Here is a 26267-nt window from a genome sequence, read left to right on the forward strand (position 1 = left end):
CAACTCTTCAACTACAGTACTGTTATTCCTTAACTGTCCTACAGAAACTATAACAATTATCGTGTAAGGACTTCATGTTGACCTGTTACATTGTTACATTGTTGACAAAAGTATATATTCAGAATAAGCTTGAGATGACAATAAAGTTTGTAAAATAAAAAACAAAGTTACAGATCAGCTTTTTAAACACTTTGTGGACTGTTAGGCAAAAATCAATCTACTATTTAACATCGTAATATTTGTGTTGCTATATGTATCTACTACAGAAATAAAACTTGGTTTTCATAAATTGCAATACGGCACAAAATATTCCCCAATTAATGAAGTGACAATGAAATTTTTTTCAAAAAACTTTGATAAATTGAGATCAAATATAATAAAAAAAATATCTTTGGTCACTTGATGATGCTATAATTTATTAAAGATTCTGCCAATATCATAAATTTAATAACCAAAAGGACTAAGGCCTGTTCAGTTTTATTTGAGCAGAATATCAACAGATAAAAGGTATAATTTGTTTTGGAATGATATAAAATATTTACAAGTATGATTAAAAATATGAAACATAAAAGTATAATCACAACTTTAAATGCACTTAAAAATTGATATCTTTCCTTTCCACATACTCTCTTTAAAGCATTTCCCCTTTTCCCGAAGGCGAATTGTATTAGTCTGTGCATCATAAATTTGTTATACAAAGGAGTGACAAGAAATGATTGGTTCTATGAATGAAAAGAGGTAATATTATGATAATCTTTTTTCATAAGTACAGCAATATGATAATAAAAGTACAGAAGCAATTGATGTGCCACATCAAATTAGCTCACAAATTGTTCAGAGTTACTGAACCCAATATAAATTTTCTAGTAGAAAAATAGAGAAAACATTTCTCATTTTCAATATGATGATTTATAAGTTGAGCAACCACCTTGTTCAGTTTGATTACTTAAATAAAATCTTACAATAAACTGGTTTCAGACTATCACAAAAATAAAATCTAATCCTCAGTTTGAGTCATAAAACCAGCTGTAATTAAAACCATGATTACTAAAATCACATCTTCCCATAAACTGGTCTCAGATTATCACAAAAATAAAATCTAATTATTTATTTGAGTCCTAAAACCAGCTGTAATTAAAACAATACACAGACAGGATTATATTATATTAATTAACACATATAACACTGGCAGTGACCATGACATTACAGATTTAACACTGGCAGTGACCATGGCATTACAGATATAACAATTGCAGTAACCATGACATTACAGATAAAACACTGGCAGTAACCATGACATTACAGATATAACACTTGCAATGACCATTTCATTACAGATTTAACACTGGCAGTAACCATGGCATTACAGATATAACAATTGCAGTAACCATGACATCACAAATATAACACTGGCAGTAACCATGGCATTACAGATATAACAATTGCAGTAACCATGACATTACAGATATAACACTTGCAATGACCATGTCATTACAGATAAAACATAAGCAGTGACCATGACATTACAGATATAACATTGGCAGTGACCTTGACATAAAAAATTTCAAGAGTTCATAAAATATATGTTTTTCTATACTGACATTTCACAAAGCACCTAGAGTGTCTAAAGATTTTCAATTCCAGGACATAGCTGGTTGGCTGTACATTTACCCCCAGTAGACACAAAATCTGGTAAACAGACAAATCTTCTAACTTCAAGGTCGTCCGAAGGTGCACAATGTGGTACTTCTATAAATAGAAAATTTTAATTGTTTTTGAATATGTAATTCAACATTACCTGTATGTAAATCTACCGTTAACTGTATAAAATGTCTATAAAATTACCCTACTAATTTCATGTTCTAGTGAAAGCTTATGTTTATTTTCCTAATTGTTTTGTTATTGTATTTTGTCAATTTAGGTACATTATCATACTTAATATTTTTTTAAACAGTAATATACAGTCTCTGCGGTAAATTGAAAGTCCCAAAGCAATTGGGAAAACACATCTAACGAACAGATAACAACTGTCATATTCCTGACTTGGTACAAGCAATTTCTTATAATGTAGAAAATGATTGAATAAACCTGGTTTTATAGCTAGCTAAACCTCTCACTTGTTACAGTAATCATGGTTATTATTTAAAGCTACAGTTGAAAACTTTCAAACAATATAAATTATGGATTGCTATATTGATATTTCTAAAGAAGATGTTCATTTAAGTAAAGGTATTTTTTTGTGTATGAAAAAGTAGTCATCATGAATGTCTAGAAAATAAAATGTGTACATACAATTCCTACAATAAGTTTAAGCAAAACTACTCATTGTTAGAGATCATATACAATGACACCCTAACAATAATATGAATAACAAACATGTGTCCCCAATACACGGATGCCCCATCTTCACTATCATTTTGTATGTTCAGTTGACCGTGAAAATGGGGGGAAATCTCTACTTTGGCATTAAAATAAGAAAGATCATATCATAGGGAACATGTTTACTAAGTTTCAAGTTGATTGGACTTCAACTTCATCAAAAACTACCTCAATCAAAAACTTTGACCTGAAAACTTTAACCTGAAGTGGGACAGACGGATGAAAAGTTGGACGAACGGACAGATGAACGAACGGACGGATGCACAGACCAGAAAACATATTGTCCATAAATGGGGCATAACAAAAACATACAGATAGGCAAATGGATGAATGAACACTCAACAGATTGAAGCAGAGAAAGGAAATATATATACATTATTCATTAATTCATTGATTGATTTGCTTTTAACGCCACCGATATTGACTAATTCAATTTTTGAGTATTTATTGGTGGAAGAAACCAGGTTGCAAGGAGAGAACCGTCAACATATCAGTAGGAAAGCTGACAATCCTAGTCAATTAAGATTGGAGACAAATGAAACTGCCATGTGCCAGGTCGATTTCACCACCTCAGTATTATCAGACAAGTAACACAGTTGCAGGGACTAAATAGACCACTTCACCATATGTCTCCATGAATTATTCAATGCTGTGGATTCATTAGGGACGACATCAAAAGTTCAATGAAGGATAAAAAACTTAATTTATATAGTTTTTTTACTGACCTCCCTACCCCCTCTTAACTTAATTTGGGAAAAATTGATTGACCAATAAGGATATATGTAAAATCGATGTCAATTTATACAAAACTTGCAGGAATTTGACCCCCACCCCACCCCCAAAACTATTTGAATTAAGTTTTTTTATCCTTCATTGATTTTTTGATGTTGTCCCTTATTATTCGTTGGATACTAATTTTCATTGATTTTGTTGGTACAATTGAACCACAAAATGAAATGTTCAATGAATGAAAATTTTCTTAAGGCTTGTATGCAGACTTCAGCAAAATTACGAAATTAAACATCCACGAACATGTTAGTTTTCCTTAATCCATGAAAATTGGTACCCACGAAAAACAAGAGGCTCTCAAGAGCCTGAATCGCTCACCTGGTAAACAATGCCTTATTGAACATATTGAACCATGCCAGGCAAACATGTACAGCTAACAATTCTTCAATATTACAAATATATATGACTTACTGTTTATAAATAAAGAAAATGAGACCAAAACACAAATACTTAAAACTTAGCAATGGACTGTGAAAATGAGGTCCAGTTCAAATAAAACCTGCGTAACCGACATATAGATCATAAAATATTTTCATACACCAAATATAGTTGACCTAATGCATAAAGTATTAAAAAAATAGACCAAAACTAAAAAAGTTAACTTTGACCACTGAATTATGAAAATGAGGTCAAGGTTAGATGACACCTGTCAGCTAGACATGTACACCTTACAATCATTCTATACACCAATTTTAGTAGACCTATTGCATATAGTATAAGAAAAACAGACCAAAACACAAAAACTTAACTATAACCACTGAACCATGAAAATGAGGTCAAGGTGAGATGACACCTGCCAGTTGGACATTTTATCTATAATGATATTCAAGATAATGACCAAAAACTGCAAAATTTCCTTAAAATTACCAATTAAGTGGCAGCAACCCAACAATGGTTTGTTTGATTCGTCTGAAAATTTCAGGGCTGATAGATCTTGACCTAATGAACATTTTTACCCCATGTCAGATTTGCTCTAAATGCTTTCGTTTTTGAGATATAAGCCAAAAACTGCATTTGACCCCTATGTTCTATTTAAAGTAAGGGCGGCCATGTTTTTTGACGGATCAAAAATCGAAGCACACACTTTGTGCAGGATAATCTAAGGAACTATCATGCTAAGTTTCATCCAAATCCATTCAGTAGTTTCAGAGGAGAAGATTTTTTAAAGTTAGCAAATATGATGAACAAATTGTGAAAAATTGTCATTAAAGGACATTTACCCCTTAAGGGGTCAATTGACAATTTTGGTCATATTAACCTATTTGTAGATCTTACTTTGCTGATCATTTTTGCTGTTTACAGTTTATCTTCATCTATAATAATATTCAAGATAATGACCAAAAACTGCAAAATTTCCTTAAAATTACCAATTAAGTGGCAGCAACCCAACAATGGTTTGATTGATTCATCTGAAAATTTCTGGGCTGATAGATCTTGACCTAATGAACATTTTTACCCCATGTCAGATTTGCTCTAAATGCTTCCGTTTTTGAGATATAAGCCAAAAACTGCATTTGACCCCTATGTTCTATTTTAAGTAACGTCGGCCATGTTTTTTGACGGATCAAAAATCGAAGCACACACTTTGTGCAGGATAATCTAAGGAACAATCATTTTAAGTTTCATTCAAATCCATTCAGTAGTTTCAGAGGAGAAGATGTTTGAAAAATTGTTAACGACGACGACGACGACGGACGCCAAGTGATGAGAAAAGCTCACATGGCCTTTTAGGCCAGGTGAGCTAAAAATGATTCCACAGTATACAATATGAATATTTTACCTTTTCCTTTGAAACTCTCAATGACCTTGTTCATTGCACTTGCACATTCATTTGAAGCCTCTTTATGGTTTACAATGGGATGTGGATAATCTTTACCCACAATGCAATGGGCCTTCTGTTGCACTGCTAGTGGAGCCTTCCATGGTTCAAACAAATACCGCAAAGGCATATCCTTCAACACTGGCAAGTATCGTCTGTAATAAAAATATACTGGTTATCACAATTTTGCCATAAAGTGAGAGTTATAAGGTTCTAGGGATGAACCCCTTTCAACAATATTTTTTCAAATATAAAGTACTGATGACTAATAGAACTATCATTTTCTATGTTCAGTGGACCGTGCAAATGGGGGGGAAATCTCTAATTTGGAATTGAAATTAGTAAGATCACATCACAGGGAACATGTATACTAAGTTTCAAGTTGATTGGACTTCAACTTCATCAAAAACTACCTCGACCAAAAAATTTAACCTAAAATGGGACAAACAGACAAACGTTAGAACAAACAAACAAACGAACAAACGAACGAACTATCCGACGGACAGATGAAAGGACGCACAGACCAGAAAACAACTGAAGCAGGACGAACGGATGAACGATACAACGGACTATCGGACGGACAGAGGGCATACAGACCAGAAAACATAACGCCCTTTAATTGGGCATAAAAATTTTTACAAAATTTCCACCCCTACAGACAGATGTGTTAACATGTGAACGACTGGTCAAGCTTTAAACCATACTGTCAACAGATAATGACTCCATCGATTTTATGTTTATGGCATATTCAAAACTGTTAACTGTTATACTCAACCCATCCAAACTATTCTTATTTTGCTCTGTTGCAACACCCTCCCCCATTCTATTTACTGCATGGATTGCCTATTTTATTCCATATTCCATCAATTAAGGTTTCCTGATAAACCAAAGCATCCAAACTTTACTAAAGGTTGTCTGTCATACTACCATATACAATCTACTGTACATTCATTTATTGAATTGTTGTCATGGAAACCAAATTTTGCCGAATGACTAATAACCCTATTTTTGTGGATATTTAATTGATGTCTACATTGTAACATATAAGCCTATAGAAAATGAATACTCATTTGACATTTAAATTAATTATTACCAGTAAACTTAACCCACGAAATCAATGAAAATTGGTACCCACAAATAATAATAAATTCACCGTATTTTATACATTGCCTGCTAAATCCTCAATCTTTTCTAATTTAAGGTGGTACCCAACACTTTCACTAAAATTAATTTGGCTCGTTTAATTTTCATTAAATTTTGTGAAATTATTTACTTTGACCCTTTTACAAAAACATAAAAATTTTAAAAATTTTGAACCAACCGTTTTATCAGAAAAATTACACTGGTTATATAGCAGTTTGATGAACACTTATTTTGATCATTGAGAAGCTTTTCATTGAGAAGCTTGATATTCCCTTAACAACACAACGTAATCAAAAAGTTCAGCTGATTTTACAGAGTTATCTCCCTGTAGTGTTAGGTACCACCTTAAGCATTATCTGATTTTTGTCTCCTTTCCTGTCTTTTTTTAGTGTTACCTGATATACTCTCCTGTCCTATCCATTCTACGGCCATATCCGACAGGACAGAAACACTTTGGACATTGTAGGACCTTCTCAAATGCAGAACTGGACACCCACATCCAATTCCCAGAAGAAACTGACCAATCAGCATCAATTAAGTATTTCAGGAAAATCTATTAATAGAATGGAAGTAGTTAATAGCAGACAGTTCTACATATATATCTTTTCCTACTATTCTACACACAATTTGTGGATAAGCCACTGTATAAATATTAAATATTTAAATATTTTTTAGAACTGTTATATACTCATAATGTTTAAAACTGGCAAATAGAAAATTATATATATAAAGTCTTTGTTATAAATAATTTAAAAGAAACTGTAAATGTGCAATCATTTTAAAAGAGTTTAACTCAAACTATTTCAAGGGTAAAGATATAATAGTTTGTCCAGTCTTATCCTTGTCTTGTCCTTGTCCTCATTATTTAATAATTTTTTAATTTATATATTTTAATAAATAAAGAGCTGCTGAACAAGTATTGTTGTCAGTGTAGCGGTATTTGTTTTTATATGTTAGGAAAAAAATCCTTATTTCAGGAAAAACAAAACAAAACAAACCAAACGAAAATAAACATTAAACATTACTAAAACCAAAATCAAATTATTGAAAAATTCTTTTTACCTCAATTGTCTATTTTAGTAACAACAACCATTTTATATTGGGAATCTGTAAAAACAACATTAGTTTTATAACTGAAGAAAACTCAAGGACCAATAAAAAATGTTAAAAAAGAATAAAAAAGAATTAAAAGCAAAACAATTCCAAGTAATTTTTTCTAAATTTTTGTAATTCAAATTACAGTATGAAATTTTACTGTAGACTTCCTTCATCCAATCAAATACATCTTTTTAATGAAATTTCATCTCTTCAGTACCTGTTGTTAATCTAAATACTGTAAATTAAGAAATTAATGCAAGGTTTTTATTATTGATATAGATTTTGTCACACTTTGTATTTCTAATACGGAAACTGGAGTTATATGCCAAAAGTAATAGTGCTTAAAGACACATAATTATAAAAACAACTGCAGACATGGAGGACACTATCATTTATGAAGAATCCTGCATTTATCATTCCCTTATGATTGGATGCAAAGAGCAAAGAGGTTAGAGATAACAGAAATATTTCAGTATTCCAAAGATCTTCCAAACGATTCATTCCTTTATCTACAAACATTTAATAGATTCATTTAATCTATAGTAAGAGTAAGTGCCACAAACATCCAAGTTTTTTGTTTAATGCCAAGGACTGCTTATCATCATTTTCAATGACGGTCATGATTTATGTGCCTTTAATATAATCTCCATAATCATGAATGTCTGAAATTTGAATATTTATCTTGGTCATTCATATTCAAAAATTGGTTGAGCCCAGAAAATATGACATTTTCTGAACTTTTGGTCTGTACGTAATGCTGGACAAAATTTACCTTCAAACCATCTACCCAACTGATCCATAAATCTCCTCTGGTCAGAAAGCAGGCGACCGCATGTCGACCAACATGATGGATCCAACCTTCATGTCTTAACTGGTTCATTATAGCATCAATCCAGGGGTAACCAGTCTGGCCCTAATAATAGAAATGGAATAATTAAAACGCCATCTGGTGGTCTGCTGGAATTGCCCACCTAGCGAGAAATACATACCGTAAATTAATATCTAAAATTTGAATCTTCAACTACTGGTGATAATGCAAAAGTAATAAATGTGGTTCATGAACATGTCGTAGAATTTTTAAACCTGCCACATTTAAAAACAAGAATGTGTCCATAGTACATGGATGCCCCACTCGCACTATTATTTTCCATGTTTAGTGGACCGTGAAATTGGGGTCAAAACTTTAATTTAGAATTAAAATTAGAAAGATCATATCATAGGTAACATCTGTACTAAGTTTCAAGTTGATTGGACTTCAATTTCATCAAAAACTACCTTGACCAAAAACTTTAACCTGAAACTCCCACTTTCATTTTCTATGTTTAGTGAACCGTGAAATGGGGGTCAAAAGTCTAATTTGGCTTTAAAATTAGAAAGATCATATCATAAGCAACAAGTGTACTAAGTTTCAAGTTGATTAGACTTCAGCTTCATCAAAAACTACCTTGACCAAAAACTTTAACCTGAAACTCCCCCTTTCATTTTCTATGTTAAGTGGACCGTGAAATTGGGGTCAAAAGTCTAATTTGGCTTTAAAATTAGAAAGATCATATCATAAGCAACAGGTGTACAGACACCAGTGTACCAGAAAACATAATGCCCCTCTACTATCGTAGGTGGGGCATAAAAATACAATGCTTTTACATCTGAATTTTCAGTAATCTTTTATCTATCATAATTGACAATACTCTTTATTAAAACAAAACATTCTATTCATATCATTGGCATCATATTTATCATTAGAGTATTGAAAATGGACCAAAATAAAAGTATACGTATCATTTAGAAACCCTAAACTCTAAAGATCAAGCTTCTAATAATAACAAAAACTGACATACCATTTCCCATTTTTTAAGAATTTCATCATTTCTATACCATGGAATGTTTAGACATATAGGGTTCCCTTCCATCTTATCATAGTTTATATTGTTTGCTGACATCACATAGAAGTACTCTCTCCAAATAAGTTGACAGGTCAAAGCATCTGGCTTACTCTCTTTTGGTTTGACCTAGATAGAAACAGAATTAATGATAATTATAAATAAATATGAATAAAAGATGATTTATTTAAGAGCTGTTCCATTTAAACAAACATGGGACCAAGGTAAGGCAATTCAAAATCTCCACTATAGGTGGGTGTCAAACTGTCAATAATTCTTTCTGTGCAGTGATAATATATGTGAAATTCTAAAATTGCTTCTAAAGGAAGCTTCCCCTTTTTGAAAGTGCCTTCCTTGTATTTTGTTGGAACCAATATGATTAATCAAAGTGCTTGTTAGCACTGAACGGTAAAGATTGCTTCAATTTATCAGTGGGAAGTAAAATTACTTATTGCATTGGTTGTAGTTAATTTAACAGCTATTCTAGAAAAAGGAAGATAACTCCAAAATTGAGATGACTTAAACAATGACATTATTTATAATTTTAGAGCAGATATTAGATCCTGCACCTTGCAAAAGTTATGTAATTTTCTTGACAAGTGAAACATCATTTTGCGCCTTGAATATCGGAGCATATATTACATGGATAATTTTCTGGAAATGTTCATGGATAGGATGTATAGAATGATATGCACTATATTTTGTGTATCAAAAAGGTAGTGATAAGTCTTATTTATATATCAAGCCAGTCCCATAAGGTTTTGATTGCATTTTATACAATCTTTACCTAAAAAACAGATCCTGTGTTCACCCTTTGCTTACAAGGATCTGACAACATCCGTTTCTTTGCTCTGGTAATTATTACATCAGCCAATCAAATTTCAGCCTACATATTTTTGAAGGTGTGCATTATAAGGTCCGATAAAGCCCCAAAGCCCGACGATAAAAGTTCTTTACAACATAAATTTCAGATCCTTCAAAGCAAAGCTTTGACACATAATCTGTGTTTTGATCAGATTGATATGGAACAGTCCTGAGAGTTGAAATCTAAAACATATTGTACCTTATCATTTATACAAAATAAATTACTTTTATGTTAAGTACTAATAGTAAGATTGGGTCTCAGTTTTTTCAAATAAAACAAAGGATGCAAAAAAAATCTGCGGCATATATTATTTTTCAAGCTATACTGTGGATTCATTTATTTTCGTGGGTACCAATTTTCGTGGATTGATGAAAACTTGCATATTCGTGGATATGTAAATTCGTTGTTTTGTCAAATTCTGCATACATTCCTTAAGAAAATCAGTATTTCAGTGAACATTTAAATTCGTGGTTCCTCTGTACCCACGAAATCCACGAAAATTGGTATCCAATGAATATTAATGAATCCACAGTAATATATTTTTCAAATCTTTTAAATGTCCATGGTGCATTATTTATTCATAAAGAACCTATATATGATACCTTTTCAAACAAGTCATGAATGGTCCAGTGGAACCTCCTGACAGACAGACAACCAAATCTCAGATGAGCACTCATACTCATGGGTTCTCCAAGCAGATCAGGAATGTACTGGTTTGGTAAGACATATCCATCCTCATAGGCCTAAAATGACAAATATATCTGCATTAAGGAGGTAGACCTAGGTTAAGGGAGATAACTCTTTAAATCAGTCAAGCGTTTGTATAAGTCAAGTTCACCAATGTATTTTAAGCATTTACCTGAAACAGATTGAAAATAATCTATGTAACCTAGAAGCTTAGAATATGTTTTTGAAAATGGTTGAAACAAACGTACTGATGATTTTAAGAGTTATTTCCCTTAACCTAGGTCTACCACCTTAAACCATATCTTTATGTGCCCTTCTAGGATGTTCACATGTACTTATTTGAGTGTTGAAAGACAAGTTTCTCCAATCTGTGAACATTATAATAATGTTTATAGTCTACCTATTGTGTATTTCCAGTGTTATACAATTTTCTTACAATTTGCATGCATCGTTCATGTTTTTATGTATATATATATATATGGAGAAAGAGTGAGAGTGGTGATTGAATGAGCCTGAATGCAATTGTTTTTTTCTTCAAAATCTTATTTTCTGTTCAATACATGAAACACTGAGTAAATTTCAATTCAAAGCATTTATAAACAGAATTTTCATATCCATGAAAAAAGGTGATGTATCATTCTTTAATACAAGTAAAATAATGCATCATGGTCACAGAAATAATACATTTAATAAAAATTATTTTCTAACCTAAGAGATAGAAAAATATTGCATGAAATAATGTATAATGGTCACTGAATCAAAAACAAAAAAATTAAGAGATGGAAAAATATTGCATGTAATGATACCTTTTTCTCAATGGCCAATCTTTTTTCTAACAAGTCTAGAGCTTTGGATTCTCCTCCCTTCCATTCATTGATCCTGTTGTTCTGTTCCTTACAGTCAGGAAACACACCTTAAATATACATTTTATAATAATTAATTAATTTTGGATGTGACACATCTTCTAAATGGCTGAAAGTTTTTCCTCTTTCAGCTCACACACATAATTCATTCATGTGACTAACGTCATAAACGTTTTCCATGATTTACTCCTTTTAAATGGAATACAGATACTATCTGATAAATTAAAGTAATGACTGTAATCCTTTAGTACACAGATGCCCCACTGGCATTATCATTTTCTATGTTCAGTGGATTGTGACATTGGGATCAAAAATCTAATTTGGCATTTAAATTAGAAAGATCATATCATAGGGAACATGTGTGTTAAGTTTCAAGTCGATTGGACTTAATCTTCATCAAAAACTACCATGACCAAAAACTTCAACCTGAAGTGGGACAGAGGCACAGTCAGACCAGAAAACATAATGACCCTCTACTACCATAGGTAGGGCAATAAAACATTACAGTCTTTCCTCAATTTTTAAATCATCTTATATTCACAGTAATGTTATTGTAATAAAGTTAAAATAGTAGGTAAAACTATACATGCTATACAAATGAGCGTGTTATAAATATGTTTTCTTGTCTTAATTTTTTGCAATTACCCATCCAAACTTTCCAGGTTCAAAATCTGTAGACCAACAATATGACATTAAAAACCTTTGGCCTTATCATTAATGGACATATTTATACAGAAACTATTAAATCATTATTTAAAATTTGTGTGCAGAATTTTCCTTTTAAGGATTTGAGGGTCCAGAAGCTGGAGACGACATAGCCTAACCCTATGCCTAGAATTCCAATGCACATCAAACACAGCCAAACTGCATATTTGATTTCCAACAAAAATGCAGTGATTTTGTATACAAAGAATGCATTTTCATCTTTTCTCTGTCACTTCTAACACATTTTAATATATGTGTAGAGTAGATGTGTTCAATTAACTGTTTCAGAATCTAATGCATTCTGGGTGATTTTTTCAAAATGCTTCACCAAAAAGTGGTGATTGTCACAACATTAAAAACCATGGAAAATTCAACCAAAACTGTACATATTATTTGCATTTTGTGGTAAAAACAATGAAACAACCAATAGATTCTGAAACAGTGAAATTGATTGAGCATTCTCTTAAATTCGTTAGCATTGGTCTTTAATACTGATTTGTAAATATTTATCAACAATAAAAAATCAGTTATCTGATAATTTGATCCTCTCTTCTTATACACTGGCAACTCCCTGGTACAAACACACAATAATTGTAAAATAAAGTAGCAGCTTTGCCATACCTGCCAACTGTCACTATTTGCGGGGGATTTCTTCCATGGAGGCTCCCAAATGGAAAATTTAAAAGAACAATTTTGTCCACATTTTTAAACAAATCAATCAATTTAGCAATGGCTATGGGCTTGTAAAAGTATAAAGAAGCCAAAAACAACATTAAAATATACTTGAAAGCCCCCTTGAAGGTTTTGGAGGACTATAAGAGCCATCTTGCATGTAAAACCCCCATGGGCATTTTGAAAAGTTGTCAGGTATGCTATGCATTATATATACCTACCCACAGTTTGTGGTTTTGGTATGCCGAACTTCTTCTCATGGTCAGGGTAAACAGGAAGATCAATGTTATGGAACACTGGGTAAGAAACTGGTCGGGGAGGATCACCAAGGGCAGATGCCACTAAGTTAAATAGACTGTAGGTTAGAGGTGGCTGACCATCATTCTTTTCTATAATTCTGTAATATTAAAATTGGACATAAGAGTTGGCATGTTATAATGTCAATACTTATTTTTATTACCTAATAAAGAGTATTTTACTGTTTTATTAATATTTCTATATTATTTGCTATTTTTCTGCCATTTTTTGTTCCATGGTCTATTGCACTGGAAATTATCGTTCTATTGTACCTGTGTGCAGTCTATTGCACTGACCTGTTATGACCTCAAGCTCTTATTCTGAAATCTGATTAGTTGAAAGGTATTCATGTTGTCCAATCAAATTGGGTCTTTTAAACGTTCTTGGGTTTATTGTTTTGATCGTCTGCAAATTAAATAATTTCCGCGATGGAGAGGTTTGCAAATGTTGATGATGGAGACTTAAATGATTTACTCGAGAAAAGGGACGCTAGAAATACAAACTAGAGGCTCTAAAGAGCCTGTGTCGCTCACCTTGGTCTACGTGCATATCATAAACGTAGGACAAAAATGGATTCATGACAAAATTGTGTTTTGGTGATGGTGATGTGTTTGTAGATCTTACTTTACTGACCATTCTTGCTGCTTACAATTATCGCTATCTATTATGAACCTATGAATCTATCCCAGGAGTTAAAATATTTTGTAAAATTTTACAAGAAATACAAAATTTATGAAAATTGTTAAAAGCTGACTATAATGGGCAATAACTCCTTAAGGGGTCAATTGACCATTTTGATCATGTTGACTTATTTGTAGGTCTTACTTAGCTAAACATTATTGCTGTTTACAGTTTATCTCTTTCTATAATAATATTCAAGATAATAACCAAAAGCTGCAAAATTTTCTTAAAATTACCAATTCAGGGGCAGCAACCCAACAACAGGTTGACTGATTGGTCTGGCAATTTCAGGGCAGATAGACCTTGACCTAACAAACAAATTTATCTTGGTCAGATTTGCTTTAAATGTATTGGTTTCTGAGATTTTAGCCCAAAACTGCATTTTACCATATGTACTATTTCTAGCCATGTTGGCCATCTTGGTTCACCGTGCGGGGTCATTGGACACATTTTTTCAAACTAGATTCTCTAATGATAATTGTGGACAAGATTGGTTAAATTTGTCTAAGTAGTTTTAGAGGAGAAGATTTTTGTAAAAGATTACAAAAATTGACAAAAAATTGAAAAAATTTACTATAAAGGGCAATAACTCGTTTAGAGGTCAATTGACCATTTTGGTCATGTTGACTTTTTTGTAGATCTTACTTTGCTGAACATTATTGCTGTCTACAGTTTATCTCTATCTATAATAATATTCAAGATAATAACCAAAAACAGCAAAATTTTCTTAAAATTACTAATTCAGGGGCAGCAACCCAACAACGGGTTGTCTGATTCTTCTGAAAATTTCAGGGCAGATAGATCTTGACCTGATAAACAATTTAACCCCGTCAGATTTGCTCTAAATGCTTTAGTTTCAGAGATATAAGCCAAAAACTGCATTTTACCCCTATGTTCTATTTTTAGCCATGGTGGCCATCTTGGTACGTTGGTGGGGTCATTGGACACATTTTTTAAACTAGATACCCCAATGATGATTGTGGCCAAGTTTGGTTAAATTTGGCCTAGTAGTTTCAGAGGAGAAGATTTTTGTAAAAGTTTACAGACGACGGACGCCAGATGACAGACGCCGGACGACAGACGCCAAGTGATGTGATCAAAATGTCGGTGAATGTTCTCAGAGAGTATTGTTACCAAAATGTTTTGAGTTGACTTTTAATGATTTCTTGTCATTTAAATTACTCTGATTTCATGTCGGTTTTATTGAATTACTAAAGTATTGGTTGTACATGTATACGCTCCTTACACATTATAATTTTAAAATACAGTTGTTACTTTCATGTGCTTTATTTCTAAGAGTTTGTTAGAACTGACTCGGTATGTATTAGGTAATAAAACAGATAGTTGCATATTAAATATCTATATACTATGATTCTGTAAAAAAAAATGTATATTAGACCTGGCATGATATTATTCTTTTATATGATTTTTTATATACATGTAAGCAAAAAATCTCCACGGAAATGAGATGTGCCAGTGTTAGTACATCTGCAATTAGCATAAAAAATATCATTTACCTACCACTAATAGTTCCCCTAAAACTGACCTATATCACAAACTAATACATGTACATGTAAAGTAAAAAATACCTAGGCAAAAGTTTCAAAGTCAATAGACTATGACTGAGATGGCATGCATGGCCAAATCATCTACAGTGAAACCTGACTAAACCGACTCCTGTATAAACAGAAAACCTGTATAAACCAAACATGTTCATAATCACCGTCATGTCAATTTATGTGCATTGAGAACCTGATAAAACCTAACATTGGCCAAAACCAAACAAAATCTTAAGTCCCAAAGAAGTTCGGTTTAAACAGGTTTCACTGTATTATGAAATGAGTTGTGCCAATACTAATACAATTGCATACCAAATACTATTGACCTACATTGTACATGTACCACCATTCCATTGCAATTTTCACAAAAATGAAAAAATTGAAAAAATTTATTTTGAATTGTCAATGTTCTTTATACATACTTCATTGGTTCATAAAGGGTATGCGATACTCTTTCAACACATTCTATTTCCTTTCTCTCACAAAGTTCTTTTACAGCATCATCTCTTTGTTTCCAAACAGCTTCAGGGTCCTGTTCAAATGTTAGCTTTGTTACACCCCATTCCTAGTAGAAAATAAATGAGAAATGCAAAGTCACACCCCAGTCCTAGTAGAAAATAAATGAGAAATGCAAAGTCACACCCCATTCCTAGCAGATAATTAATGAGAAATTCAGAGTCACACCCCATAACTAGCAGAAAATAAATGAGAAATGCAAAGTCAAACCCCATTCCTAGCAGAACATATATGAGAAATGCAAAGTCACACCCCATTCCTAGCAGATAATAAATGAGAAATGCAAAGTCACACCCCATTCCTAGCAGAAAATAAATGAGAAATGCAAAGTCACACCCCATTCCTAGCAGAACATATATGAGAAATGCAAAGTCACACCCCATTCCTAGCAGATAATAAATGAGAAATGCAAAGTCACACCCCATTCCTAGCAGAACATAAATGAGAAATGCAAAGTCACACCCCATTCCTAGCAAAACATATATGAGAAATGCAAAGTCACACCGCATTCCTAGCAGATAATAAATGAGAAATGCAAAGTCACACCCCATTCCTAGCAGAAAATAAATGAGAAATGCAAAGTCACACCCCATTCCTAGCAGAACATATATGAGAAATGCAAAGTTACACCCAATTCCTACAGAAAATAAATGAGAAATGCGAAGTCACAACCCATTCTTAGCAGAAAATAAATGAGAAATGCAAAGTCACACCCCATTCCTAGTAGAAAATAAATGGGAAATGCAAAGATACACCCCATTCCTAGCAGAGAATATATGAGAAATGTAAAGTCAAACCCCATTCCTAGCAGATGATAAATGAGAAATGCAAAGTCACACCCCATTCCTAGTGGAAAATAAATGAGAAAGTCAAAGTTACACCCTATTCCTAGCAGAAAATATATGAGAAATGCAAAGTTACACCCCATTCGTAACAGAAAATATATGAGCAATACATCAATGAGAAATATAACAAATTTTTAGACTTTTATTATGAAATCATAAATATTTGTTGGAAATCAATTTTCGTGGATTTCATGGGTACAGTGGAATCATGAATTTCAACTTTCAAAGAATTTCAAAAATTCTAAAGGAATGTCTACAGACTTTGTAAAAACCATGAAATTAAATATTCACGAAAGGCCAGTTTTTTTTTTGTAATCCATGAAAATTGATACTCAGGAAAATAAATGAATCCACAGTGCTACTTTACCGAAACTAAGGATCTGATGATCATGAAGCAAGTGTTGCACATTGGTTTTCAAAATAACAGGGATCTCCATGGCCTGTTTAACGATGGCGCCCCGCCATCGTTCCAATGTCTTGCGCCATCGTCAAATGACTCGCGCCATCGTTAAATTATCTTGCGCCATCGTTAAATTGTCTTCCGCCATCGTTTTTTGTAGCCCGACGCCATTTTTTTATCAATTATAATCAAATGCATGTAATTGCATAACCCTTAGGCTTTTTATGTTATAATCCAATACAGTTCTAAACTTCTAACGCCTGAGGGATATCCTGAGGCCTAAATTAAAATATTGTTTGTTTGCCCTTTTCCGACCCTATGTTTTGAAACAGGGTAGGTAGGTAGGTAAAATATTTTATTTTTTCCCCATTAAAATAACTTGGCTCGGTATATTATTTGTCATGGGTAGGCAGGTAGGTATAATATTTTATTTTATAGATACAAAATCTGCAGAATGTCATTTTGGTCCGTTTTGTTTTTGCAAATAAGTTTTCTGGGACTATTAGTTTTGAAAAAAAAAAATATCACGTAGAATGTGAAGCTAATTCATATGCAATATTATTTTGTTTTCAAATATCAAAATATAGCGGTACCTCGAATGACCGAATAACACTGTTATCATCCGAATAACACTTGTAATGACCGAATAACACTTCTAATTTCAATATTAGCACATATTGGTGACTTTTAAACATTGATTATTAATTAATAATGTATTATCGATGTATTTTATAACTTAAAAATGATTTACAGAAAGCAGATAAGTTCATAAAAAACTTTTAAAATTTAGTGTGTACATCGAATATGGCGACCACAGAAATCACAATGGCCGCCATGTTCGATGTGCAAACTAAATTTAAAATCATCTTTTAGAACTTATCTGCTTTCTGTAAATCATTTTTAAGTTATAAAATACATCGATAATACATTATTATTTAATAACCAATGTTCAAAATGTTCAAAAGTCACAAATATGTGATAATATTAAAATTTCAAGTGTTATTCGGTCATTACAAGTGTTATTTGGAAAATAACAGTGTTATTCGGTCATATAGACCTGTGCCGCATATCTTCAACGTTTATATGCCTGGAACTTTGAAGAGTTTGAACTTGCGCTCACATTCTGTACTACGTACCTTCTACGCTTACCTAAAGGTTTTCTGTAAGAGATAACTTTGTACTGGTAAGATATGTCCGGGAAGTCATACATTACTAGTAGAAAAAGTCCATAGAGGGTTAAAAATTTCGTGTGTGCCTAAAAGTCGTTTCCAATAAAAATGCTACAATTAAGACTACAAACTCAATTGTCACGTATTTTACATCGCATTTAAAAACGATCTGTATGGAAAACTTGGCGATTTTACTGCCAGATATTCTCCACTTTACAGGGTTTTGTCACTTTTGGTTCATGTCAGATATAAATAATCGGCATCGTTAACATAATCATCCTGATCTGCGGATCACAAAAGGCAATCCCTACATAGAACACAACGTCCGTTTACAAATTAGTTTGTACACACGTTGATAATTTTGTATCAAACGAACTTTTTTGTAAACGAACCCTGCTCTTTAAGTATAAAGGTACAGAGTAACGTACGTCATATCATGATTTCAGGAAGCGTTCAACATCGATTTCAAACAAATGCATTGAAACTTCAAATGCAAGTGTACATGTCAAACGCTCAGGTGATACCAAACGGACCGGACCTTATACGTTAAAGATAAAACCCGAGGATTCCGGTAAAAATGTTTTGAGCGGGAAATACAAATATAAGATTTTTGGTAGGAACGAAAAAATGAAATAAAATAAAATCTTGCTGGTAAATACAAATAAAAGATTTTCAGGCGGAACGAATTTATAGGGTCAGTCGGTAAAGGGCAAACAAACAATATTTTAATTTAAGCCTGATTAAGATCGCTAATCACTTGTACCTGCGCTTGTACAGGTAGATCAACAAACCAGACAGGAGAATACTATCTGAGGATAGACGATCCATTGGTCGAATTAATCAACTAAGTTTCAGCAAATGATTATGATAATTTAGATTAAATAAATAAATTAATAATCCAGTTACAAAGAAAACAGTTTAACAAGTCGAACACATGCTTTATTTTGACTTACGCAATCAGCATCCCCCTTTTTTAATAATTACAAAATAAGACGCAAAACAGTAAATATTATTTCATCGCAAATAACTCGAGTACTGCTGTAACGATAATTTAGAATTACTTTAAAAGTTAAAAAGTAAAAACTTAAATATTTCCTGTAAAGAAATATCGTATCGTAATTCCGAATTCATTTCGTATATTACAATCAAATTGATACATCCGCGTTTTCGGTTTCTATTCAGACTCGAAAGATGCATGTTGCACAGCATCAATTTGCCAGATAAAGTCATTAAAAACCTTTTCATTTGTCAACGTTTGCTTTACAATTTTATTGATAATTAAAGAAATTCAGACATAAACGATTCATTATCTTTAGAAAAGAGGTTGAAGCATTGTCTTCGCAGTGTGTAGCAGGTTATTTGATAAAAATACAACTTTTTATCACTTCATGCATTTTCCGGTGCTTGTTACTCGAAAACGTACATCAACCTAAATTTCGGCGGCAAAATAAGTTTGTTACTTCATTTAAACGTGATAAAAGTTGCCTCCAGTAAATGTTTAATCCATTTATTGCATTAAAAACGTCATGTTCCTTTTCAAATAACTTGTCAAACATCGTTTATTTTTGTAAATTTTCTTGCATTCGTCCGCCATTGACCGATTTCTAAACCGGACCAGCTATGGCCGAAATCCGTACTTTTACAATAATTACTACGGACGCACGGACAGCTGACAGAAGAATATTGATCCCAAAGGGAAAAATTACGCATTCCACACACATTAAGAGACTTTTGGTTACATCTAATTGATTGGTGTATATAATTCCCTATATTTTGTATGGATTGTTTCAAACTATTGATTAAAGTTGCTTAACTCTGAGACTATTATACTTAATTTCAATATATTATGGCCCAGCTTAATAACTTTTATATTTTTTTATGAGAAACACTGAATTTCATACACAAGATAATTTTTAATTAAATTGTAATAATGATATATTATAATTTCTTTACATTTTTTAAAATAATTTTTTTTTTAGTGCTAGATATATTTAGTTGGAATAAGTTTCTCACAAGAACCTTAGTAAAACTTAAACAATTTTTAATTTCAAATGTTACTTTAATTGTATTTTTTTTACTCAGATATGAATTGAACAATATAAAAAGAACATTATTTACATATGGCCCTTTATACTATTGTAAAATCCAAACATTGTAGCGCACCACGCGAATGAGCACTTCTCTTTCAAATCTCACCACTTCTCCATATCAGTTTCAAAAAGAGAAGTCACTTCTCCCTATAATTCTGAAGTAGTGTGAGCTCCACATCATATGATTTTTAACCCCCATAACAATTGCCAAAAATACAAGAAATCTACATGGGGACCTTCAGGACAGCTTTTGGTCATTCTCGACTAAGGGGGGACCATGAAGACTTGGCATTTGAATGGTTAAAAACGGCAATAAATGAAAATATTGATACTTCTAATTCTATAATGAAAATTCAAATAAATATAATTTAAATAAGTAAGGAATTAGCATGTTCACCATTCCTTGTATCATTGTTGCATGGAGGGATAAAATACTTTCGATCGCGCTACACTGTACAGCGTAGACACGGTTTGTAATGGTGAAAGTTCCTCCATCGTTCAATTTTCATCCATGAAGATCCCTGAATACGATGGGTTAATTGACATGATTGATGCACATTTACAATTTAAAATTTGTGAATATGATGTGTAATGTGTTGTATACATCATTTCAAGCAGGCGACACAAAAACAAAAAAATGAAAAGCAGTGGTCACCATTACATTAATTGTTTTTTTTTAATTAAGAGGACATGTCTTTTAACACTAATATCTACTGTGGATTCATTAATCTTTGTTGGATAACACTTTTCGTGGATTTTGTGGAAACAGGATATACCCCGAATTCATGTTCAAGGAATAACAAATTTTCTTATTGAATATATGCAGACTTTGCCAAAATCATGAAATTTAATGTCCACGAAAATGCAAGTTTCCTCAATCCATTAAAATTGGTAACCATGGTAACTGTGAAAGTAAATGAATCCTCAGTATTCATTCTGTCTCCAAAATTGACAAAGATGTATCAATTTTGGGCCATAATAAATAATAGGTTTGTTTGCCCAAATGCTACCTACCCAGAAAAAAGCTGCCTATTCAAATTCTTTTATTGTCCTGATTTGAAGAAGTTTTTTTTAATCAAATAGGCATGAAGACTAATAAACATCTGATACTTCAATTTCTTTTTTTGAAAAAAAAAGAAGAAAATGCCTACTTACCTACCCACTGTCTCAACCTTTGGGCAAACCAAAATATTTTTAAGTGTGGCTTTGTTTGCTGGGAAATTTTACTTTATTAGCAGTGTGAGCAGTTGGTCATTTTCTTTATGAACTTAACAGTTATAATTTTATATTGGTTTCTAATAAATATATTTCAGATCTTTGGTTGTAGTGTAACAAAATGTAGGTGATGAAGACCATGACCTTGACCTATTGACCCCAAATTCAATAAAGATATTCTTCATCCAAATGACAAATCATCAAATCAAGAATGGTAAAGATCAAAGGTTTTTGACCTGAAACTAAAATGTTAATGTCCAGACATTGTTCATCATGTTACCATGGTTACCAACATAAGCAGTGTTTGAAATTTGTGGCAGCTTAACACATAGACAAGAGTCCATAGTTCTAGAATGATTGCACTAATATTGATAAAACATTTATTTCTGTTAAAAAAAATTGCGACCTAAATCCTAATCGACCCTTTCTTTCCTTGTACTGTACTTTCACATCAGGTCATGTTGGCAAATATGGCTGTTTGTAAAACCTTGGTCATCAGATGAAATTCAAAGAATAAGCACACAATTTAAATTACTGTTGATTCATCTATTTTTTGGGGTTCAGGAAACCTTGCATTTACATGTACATGTACCATGTTTACATTAATATTAATGTGTGTGGTTTTGGCAAAGTCTGCATAAATTCCTTTAGAAAATTTGAAATTCGAAAAGGATTCAAATTTGTGGTTCTGCTGTACTCATGCAATCCGTGAAAATTGGTAAATATTCAATGGATATCAATAAATCTAGAGTATCTAAATTACAAACTTGAAGTATTGGTTTATAGTTTGATAATTATTTTTTAAAAGTACCTTGAATAGATTGGTCAAAATGTCCACAGGCTGACCATGGAAAACATACAGTCGACCACCAAATTTTCTCAAATTCCTATCTAGATCTTCCAGGCATTCGATTAAAAACCGCATTCGATTAAATGCGACATGCTTGGTACCTTAAAAAAAGTTAAGTTGAAGATTAGTAACACATGTGAATATAGAATCAAATGAATAAACTCTAAAATAAACATGATAAAAATAAGGAGATGTGATAAGCACCGAGACAATTTTCCACCAAAGTTCAAATGCAATTATAGGCCAGATTATTTCAAAATTCCAGTCTTTTCTGCTGAAAAAATGTTCAACACTTAAATTATGAACTGATGTAATAAGTGCTTAAATACTCACATTGTAGACAATATCCAAGTCAAAAATATGTAGAACCAATGTCCCATCTATGCATATACCTTCATCATGTTCATAGTACATACGTACTTGAATTTGGTCTGTCAAAAATTGTTTTGGTTGCTTTGTTTTTTTCCCACAAATAATCATGAGCAATGGATTTATGAGTGCAGTATTGAGGCTGTTAAAATACAGGGTCCCTAAGTATGTGAGCTGGGCTACTTAGGTATTTGTATATCAGGAAATGATTGAATAAAAATATTTGTTATCATTAAAAAATAAGGAAGAGTACCAGTATTGCATAAGATTTAAATTATAATCATTCAATTTTTTTCTGAGGTGATCCCTGTACGTGCATGTTGTTTGCTTGATTTATGCTAGGAATTGAGATGTTTAATACAATGCCATATATATTTGAACATTCTGTGCTTGCTTAGAAATCCTTGTATCAAATGTTTAATGGGTTAGTAGGTGATCCATTGCACACAAAATTTTGCTAACCAACATACTGGTAATCCTTTTTTGAAGTAAAAACCAGAAACCTAGCTTTCTTTCTGGGTGACCAATTTTGCTGACCCAAGTTACATTTTTTGTACCTTCCGTTTCCTTGACCAATTTTGCAGGTCAAACCCACCTTCCATTCCCTTGACCAATTTTGCAGGTCAGACCACCCCTATTCTGGATGACCTAATTTTCCAATATTTGTAATACATTTGTACTTATATATTAGGTAATTAATTTTGTCAGATTCCTGTATCCTGCTTACACTATGTATGTCATGTATGTAAGCAATTCTCGTTTTTTTGTAATTTTCTGTGTCCTGCTAGACTTCATTTCCAGTTTTCATGGCATAATAATTTGACTTTCACATGTCACTATAAACAAAACATTGGCAATCCCGTGTCATGCTTAGACCCCAATGAGACCCACTATGTATGGTACATGTAACTTTAAGATAAATCTCAAATTATTAAGTACCTGCAACTTCTCCATCAAAAATAAATATAGGATAGAACTCTGTACAATTCTTCAGTGCTTCCAAGAGGGCTGGGTTGTCATGAAGACGTAGACCATGCCGGAACCAATGGACAGAAACATTCCCATGTCGCTTATTAAAATCTTGTGGTGGCATGTTCAGCTCCTTAGCATCTCCTAAAACATAACATGAATTTACACTTTCAGTTATTTGTTAATTAACTTGAACAATTTTTGCAACTTGAGACAATGAACTCTTTTTTTTCAAGTATCTTGTGATGGTATTTATACATGAACAGGTTTGGCTCAAGTCAGAAAAAAGTGGGGGTATTCCCTGTCTTCAGGAAACACCCTTAAAAAAATGCAATTTAACAGGGACTTCCCTTTTCTATTTCAATTCATGTAATTACTTAAAGTATTTCAGGAACAGCACAACATGAATAAGTGATTCCTTGTTTTTTCTAGAACTCAAAAACATAAAAAAAAAAATTTGTTTAGGAATCATTTGATCAAGCTGTAGCTCCAGGTGTACATGTTATTTTCACTTCTGTTGAAAATTTCTATTCATTATATTTAAATGCCCCTGTGGTTAACTTACAATGTATATTTTTGACATCTCATTATTGATGTTTAAGGTATGAATTGGTGAACAAAGGAATTGTTTTGTTGTGAGTTGATCATCAAATTGGACTTGAAATTAGCTTGATTTTTAAACTAATAGAAACACTTGCTATCATACATGTGGAACATTTTATCACAGGTACTAGTCCAAATAATTATGACGTCTTGAAAGGCTATTATAATTTTTTTCTTTAACGCCTTACTTCGAATTCATAATGCTGAAGCCGCCATTTTCAGTTGGACTTTGAGAGCATATTTAGCCATCAATTTTTCATTGAAAGCTAAAAAAAATTGCATATATAAATATTCTTACCTTTTATGTGTTTGTTTACAAGTGCAAAATTTTTCCAATTAATCCCTACAGAAATAATGATATAAGTAACAATTCCATCAGAGGCGGGAACATGTAGACTGCATTTTTTAAAACGTTTATCAGAATTCTTTTTAGGAGATTAGAATACAATTTTTACACCAAAATCAGTATAATTTGACAGACCCAAATTTCCGGTACTTTTGTTTAACATTATCCGGAAATTCAGATCCGTCAAAATGTACAGAGTTTGGTTCAAACATATATTTTATACTCCTAAAATGAAGCATCTTAAGGAGAAATCAGCTAAACCTTCTAATAAAGCAGTAAATTCCCTCTCAAAGTCCAACTGAGTATATGAGTTTGGCGTTATGACGTCGAAGAAAGACGTCAAAGAAAAAAAATATAATAGCCTTTCAAGACGTCATAATTATTTGGACTACACAGGTACATGATTCATAAAAGGTGCACTTTTGTATATTTCATACCATAAATTAGTCCAAATATTTATGTCTTGAGCCCAACCTGTATAAGGCTGGATAAAGAGATGTGTTTTACATGTACTGTACATTAATTCATGTAATTGTAGTTATAGTAAATAAAATAATATATAGTCAACCTTCCCATGGATAGAAACAAGTGCCTGTGGTACAAAATCTGTTTTTAACATTTTTGCTACTAAAAAAAACATGAGCTTGCAATACAAAAGAACATCCCATTTTGGTTGTGGTTGTGGTTTTTTTTCTTAAAAATAAAAATGTATATAAAACTAATTTAGGTGACTGTCCAAACCTTTTGACATCACGAACTTTACACTCCAAAAATACACTCAGATAATTATAACATTAGTTGACGTGTTGTTGTCTGATAATAACAACCGATCATGTCAAATATACGATTTGTAATCAGAAAATCAGTACAAAAACAAAAGCCAAAGAAAAATAAACAGGAAGTGTTTGATGGCTTAAAATATCAAACAGGACTCCGGAGATAGATATGCATATACAGAACCGGAATTTCCAATATCGCTGAGAGAAGTACATCGCATCTTATAGGAGACTTATGAGGGCCCTCATGGGGTTTTTGATTATGTGATTACTTAGCCGTTTTTTTAATGATTATTTGATTATTAAGCCAAATATTTCATGATTATTTGATTACCTAGGACTGTATTTTTAGTTTATGATTATTTGATTACTAAAGATAAGCAAATATTTAATGATTATGTGATTATATTGGCAAAAAAATGGTGATTATTTGATTACTAGGACCCCCCCCCCATGAGGGGCCTCACTTATCATGATTTACTTGGGAAAGGTTGGTCAAAATGTAGAGGGATTAAGTTATTTCTTTAAGTTGAAAAGAAGGTTAATTTTTTCTTGATAGATGTAAATAATTTATTGAAAGTAGGGGGTTGAATTTTATCTCTAAGTCGGCAACATTTGTCGGAACCAGAGACATACATATAATTATATGTCTCTGTCGGAACTTATGAATCTTCAAGTACAT

General features: G+C 32.4%; 1 protein-coding gene across 2 annotated transcripts; it reads right to left on the reverse strand.

Annotated features, from left to right (window-relative positions):
• Positions 1 to 773: 773 nt before the first annotated feature.
• Positions 774 to 25719, reverse strand: LOC143047544 (cryptochrome-1-like). 2 transcript variants are annotated; one of them, XM_076220610.1, is made up of 12 exons: positions 25568 to 25719; positions 23831 to 24004; positions 22484 to 22623; positions 15860 to 16002; positions 13122 to 13297; positions 11467 to 11573; positions 10576 to 10716; positions 9067 to 9237; positions 8001 to 8141; positions 6526 to 6683; positions 4949 to 5142; positions 774 to 1749 (listed from the first exon to the last, which is right to left on the reverse strand). In XM_076220610.1, exons 2-12 carry the CDS (start codon positions 23982 to 23984, stop codon positions 1625 to 1627), a joined length of 1650 nt encoding a protein of 549 aa, XP_076076725.1. In that variant the 5' UTR covers positions 23985 to 24004; positions 25568 to 25719; the 3' UTR covers positions 774 to 1624. The 2 variants fall into 2 exon arrangements, with proteins under 2 accessions (XP_076076725.1, XP_076076724.1); XM_076220609.1 differs by having other exon boundaries at positions 25551 to 25719.
• Between the last annotated feature and the right edge of the window lie 548 nt (positions 25720 to 26267).

Source organism: Mytilus galloprovincialis, chromosome 10, assembly GCF_965363235.1.
Source record: "Mytilus galloprovincialis chromosome 10, xbMytGall1.hap1.1, whole genome shotgun sequence".
NCBI lineage: Eukaryota > Metazoa > Mollusca > Bivalvia > Mytilida > Mytilidae > Mytilus > Mytilus galloprovincialis.

Excerpts from the sequence above, each read along its gene's own strand:
- LOC143047544 (XM_076220609.1), bottom strand. Across the intron at positions 10,717-11,466 it reads GATTGGCCATTGAGAAAAAG|GCCTATGAGGATGGATATGT; the intron begins GTATCATTACAT and ends TTGTCATTTTAG. Across the intron at positions 1,750-4,948 it reads TGAGAGTTTCAAAGGAAAAG|AAGTACCACATTGTGCACCT; the intron begins GTAAAATATTCA and ends TTCTATTTATAG.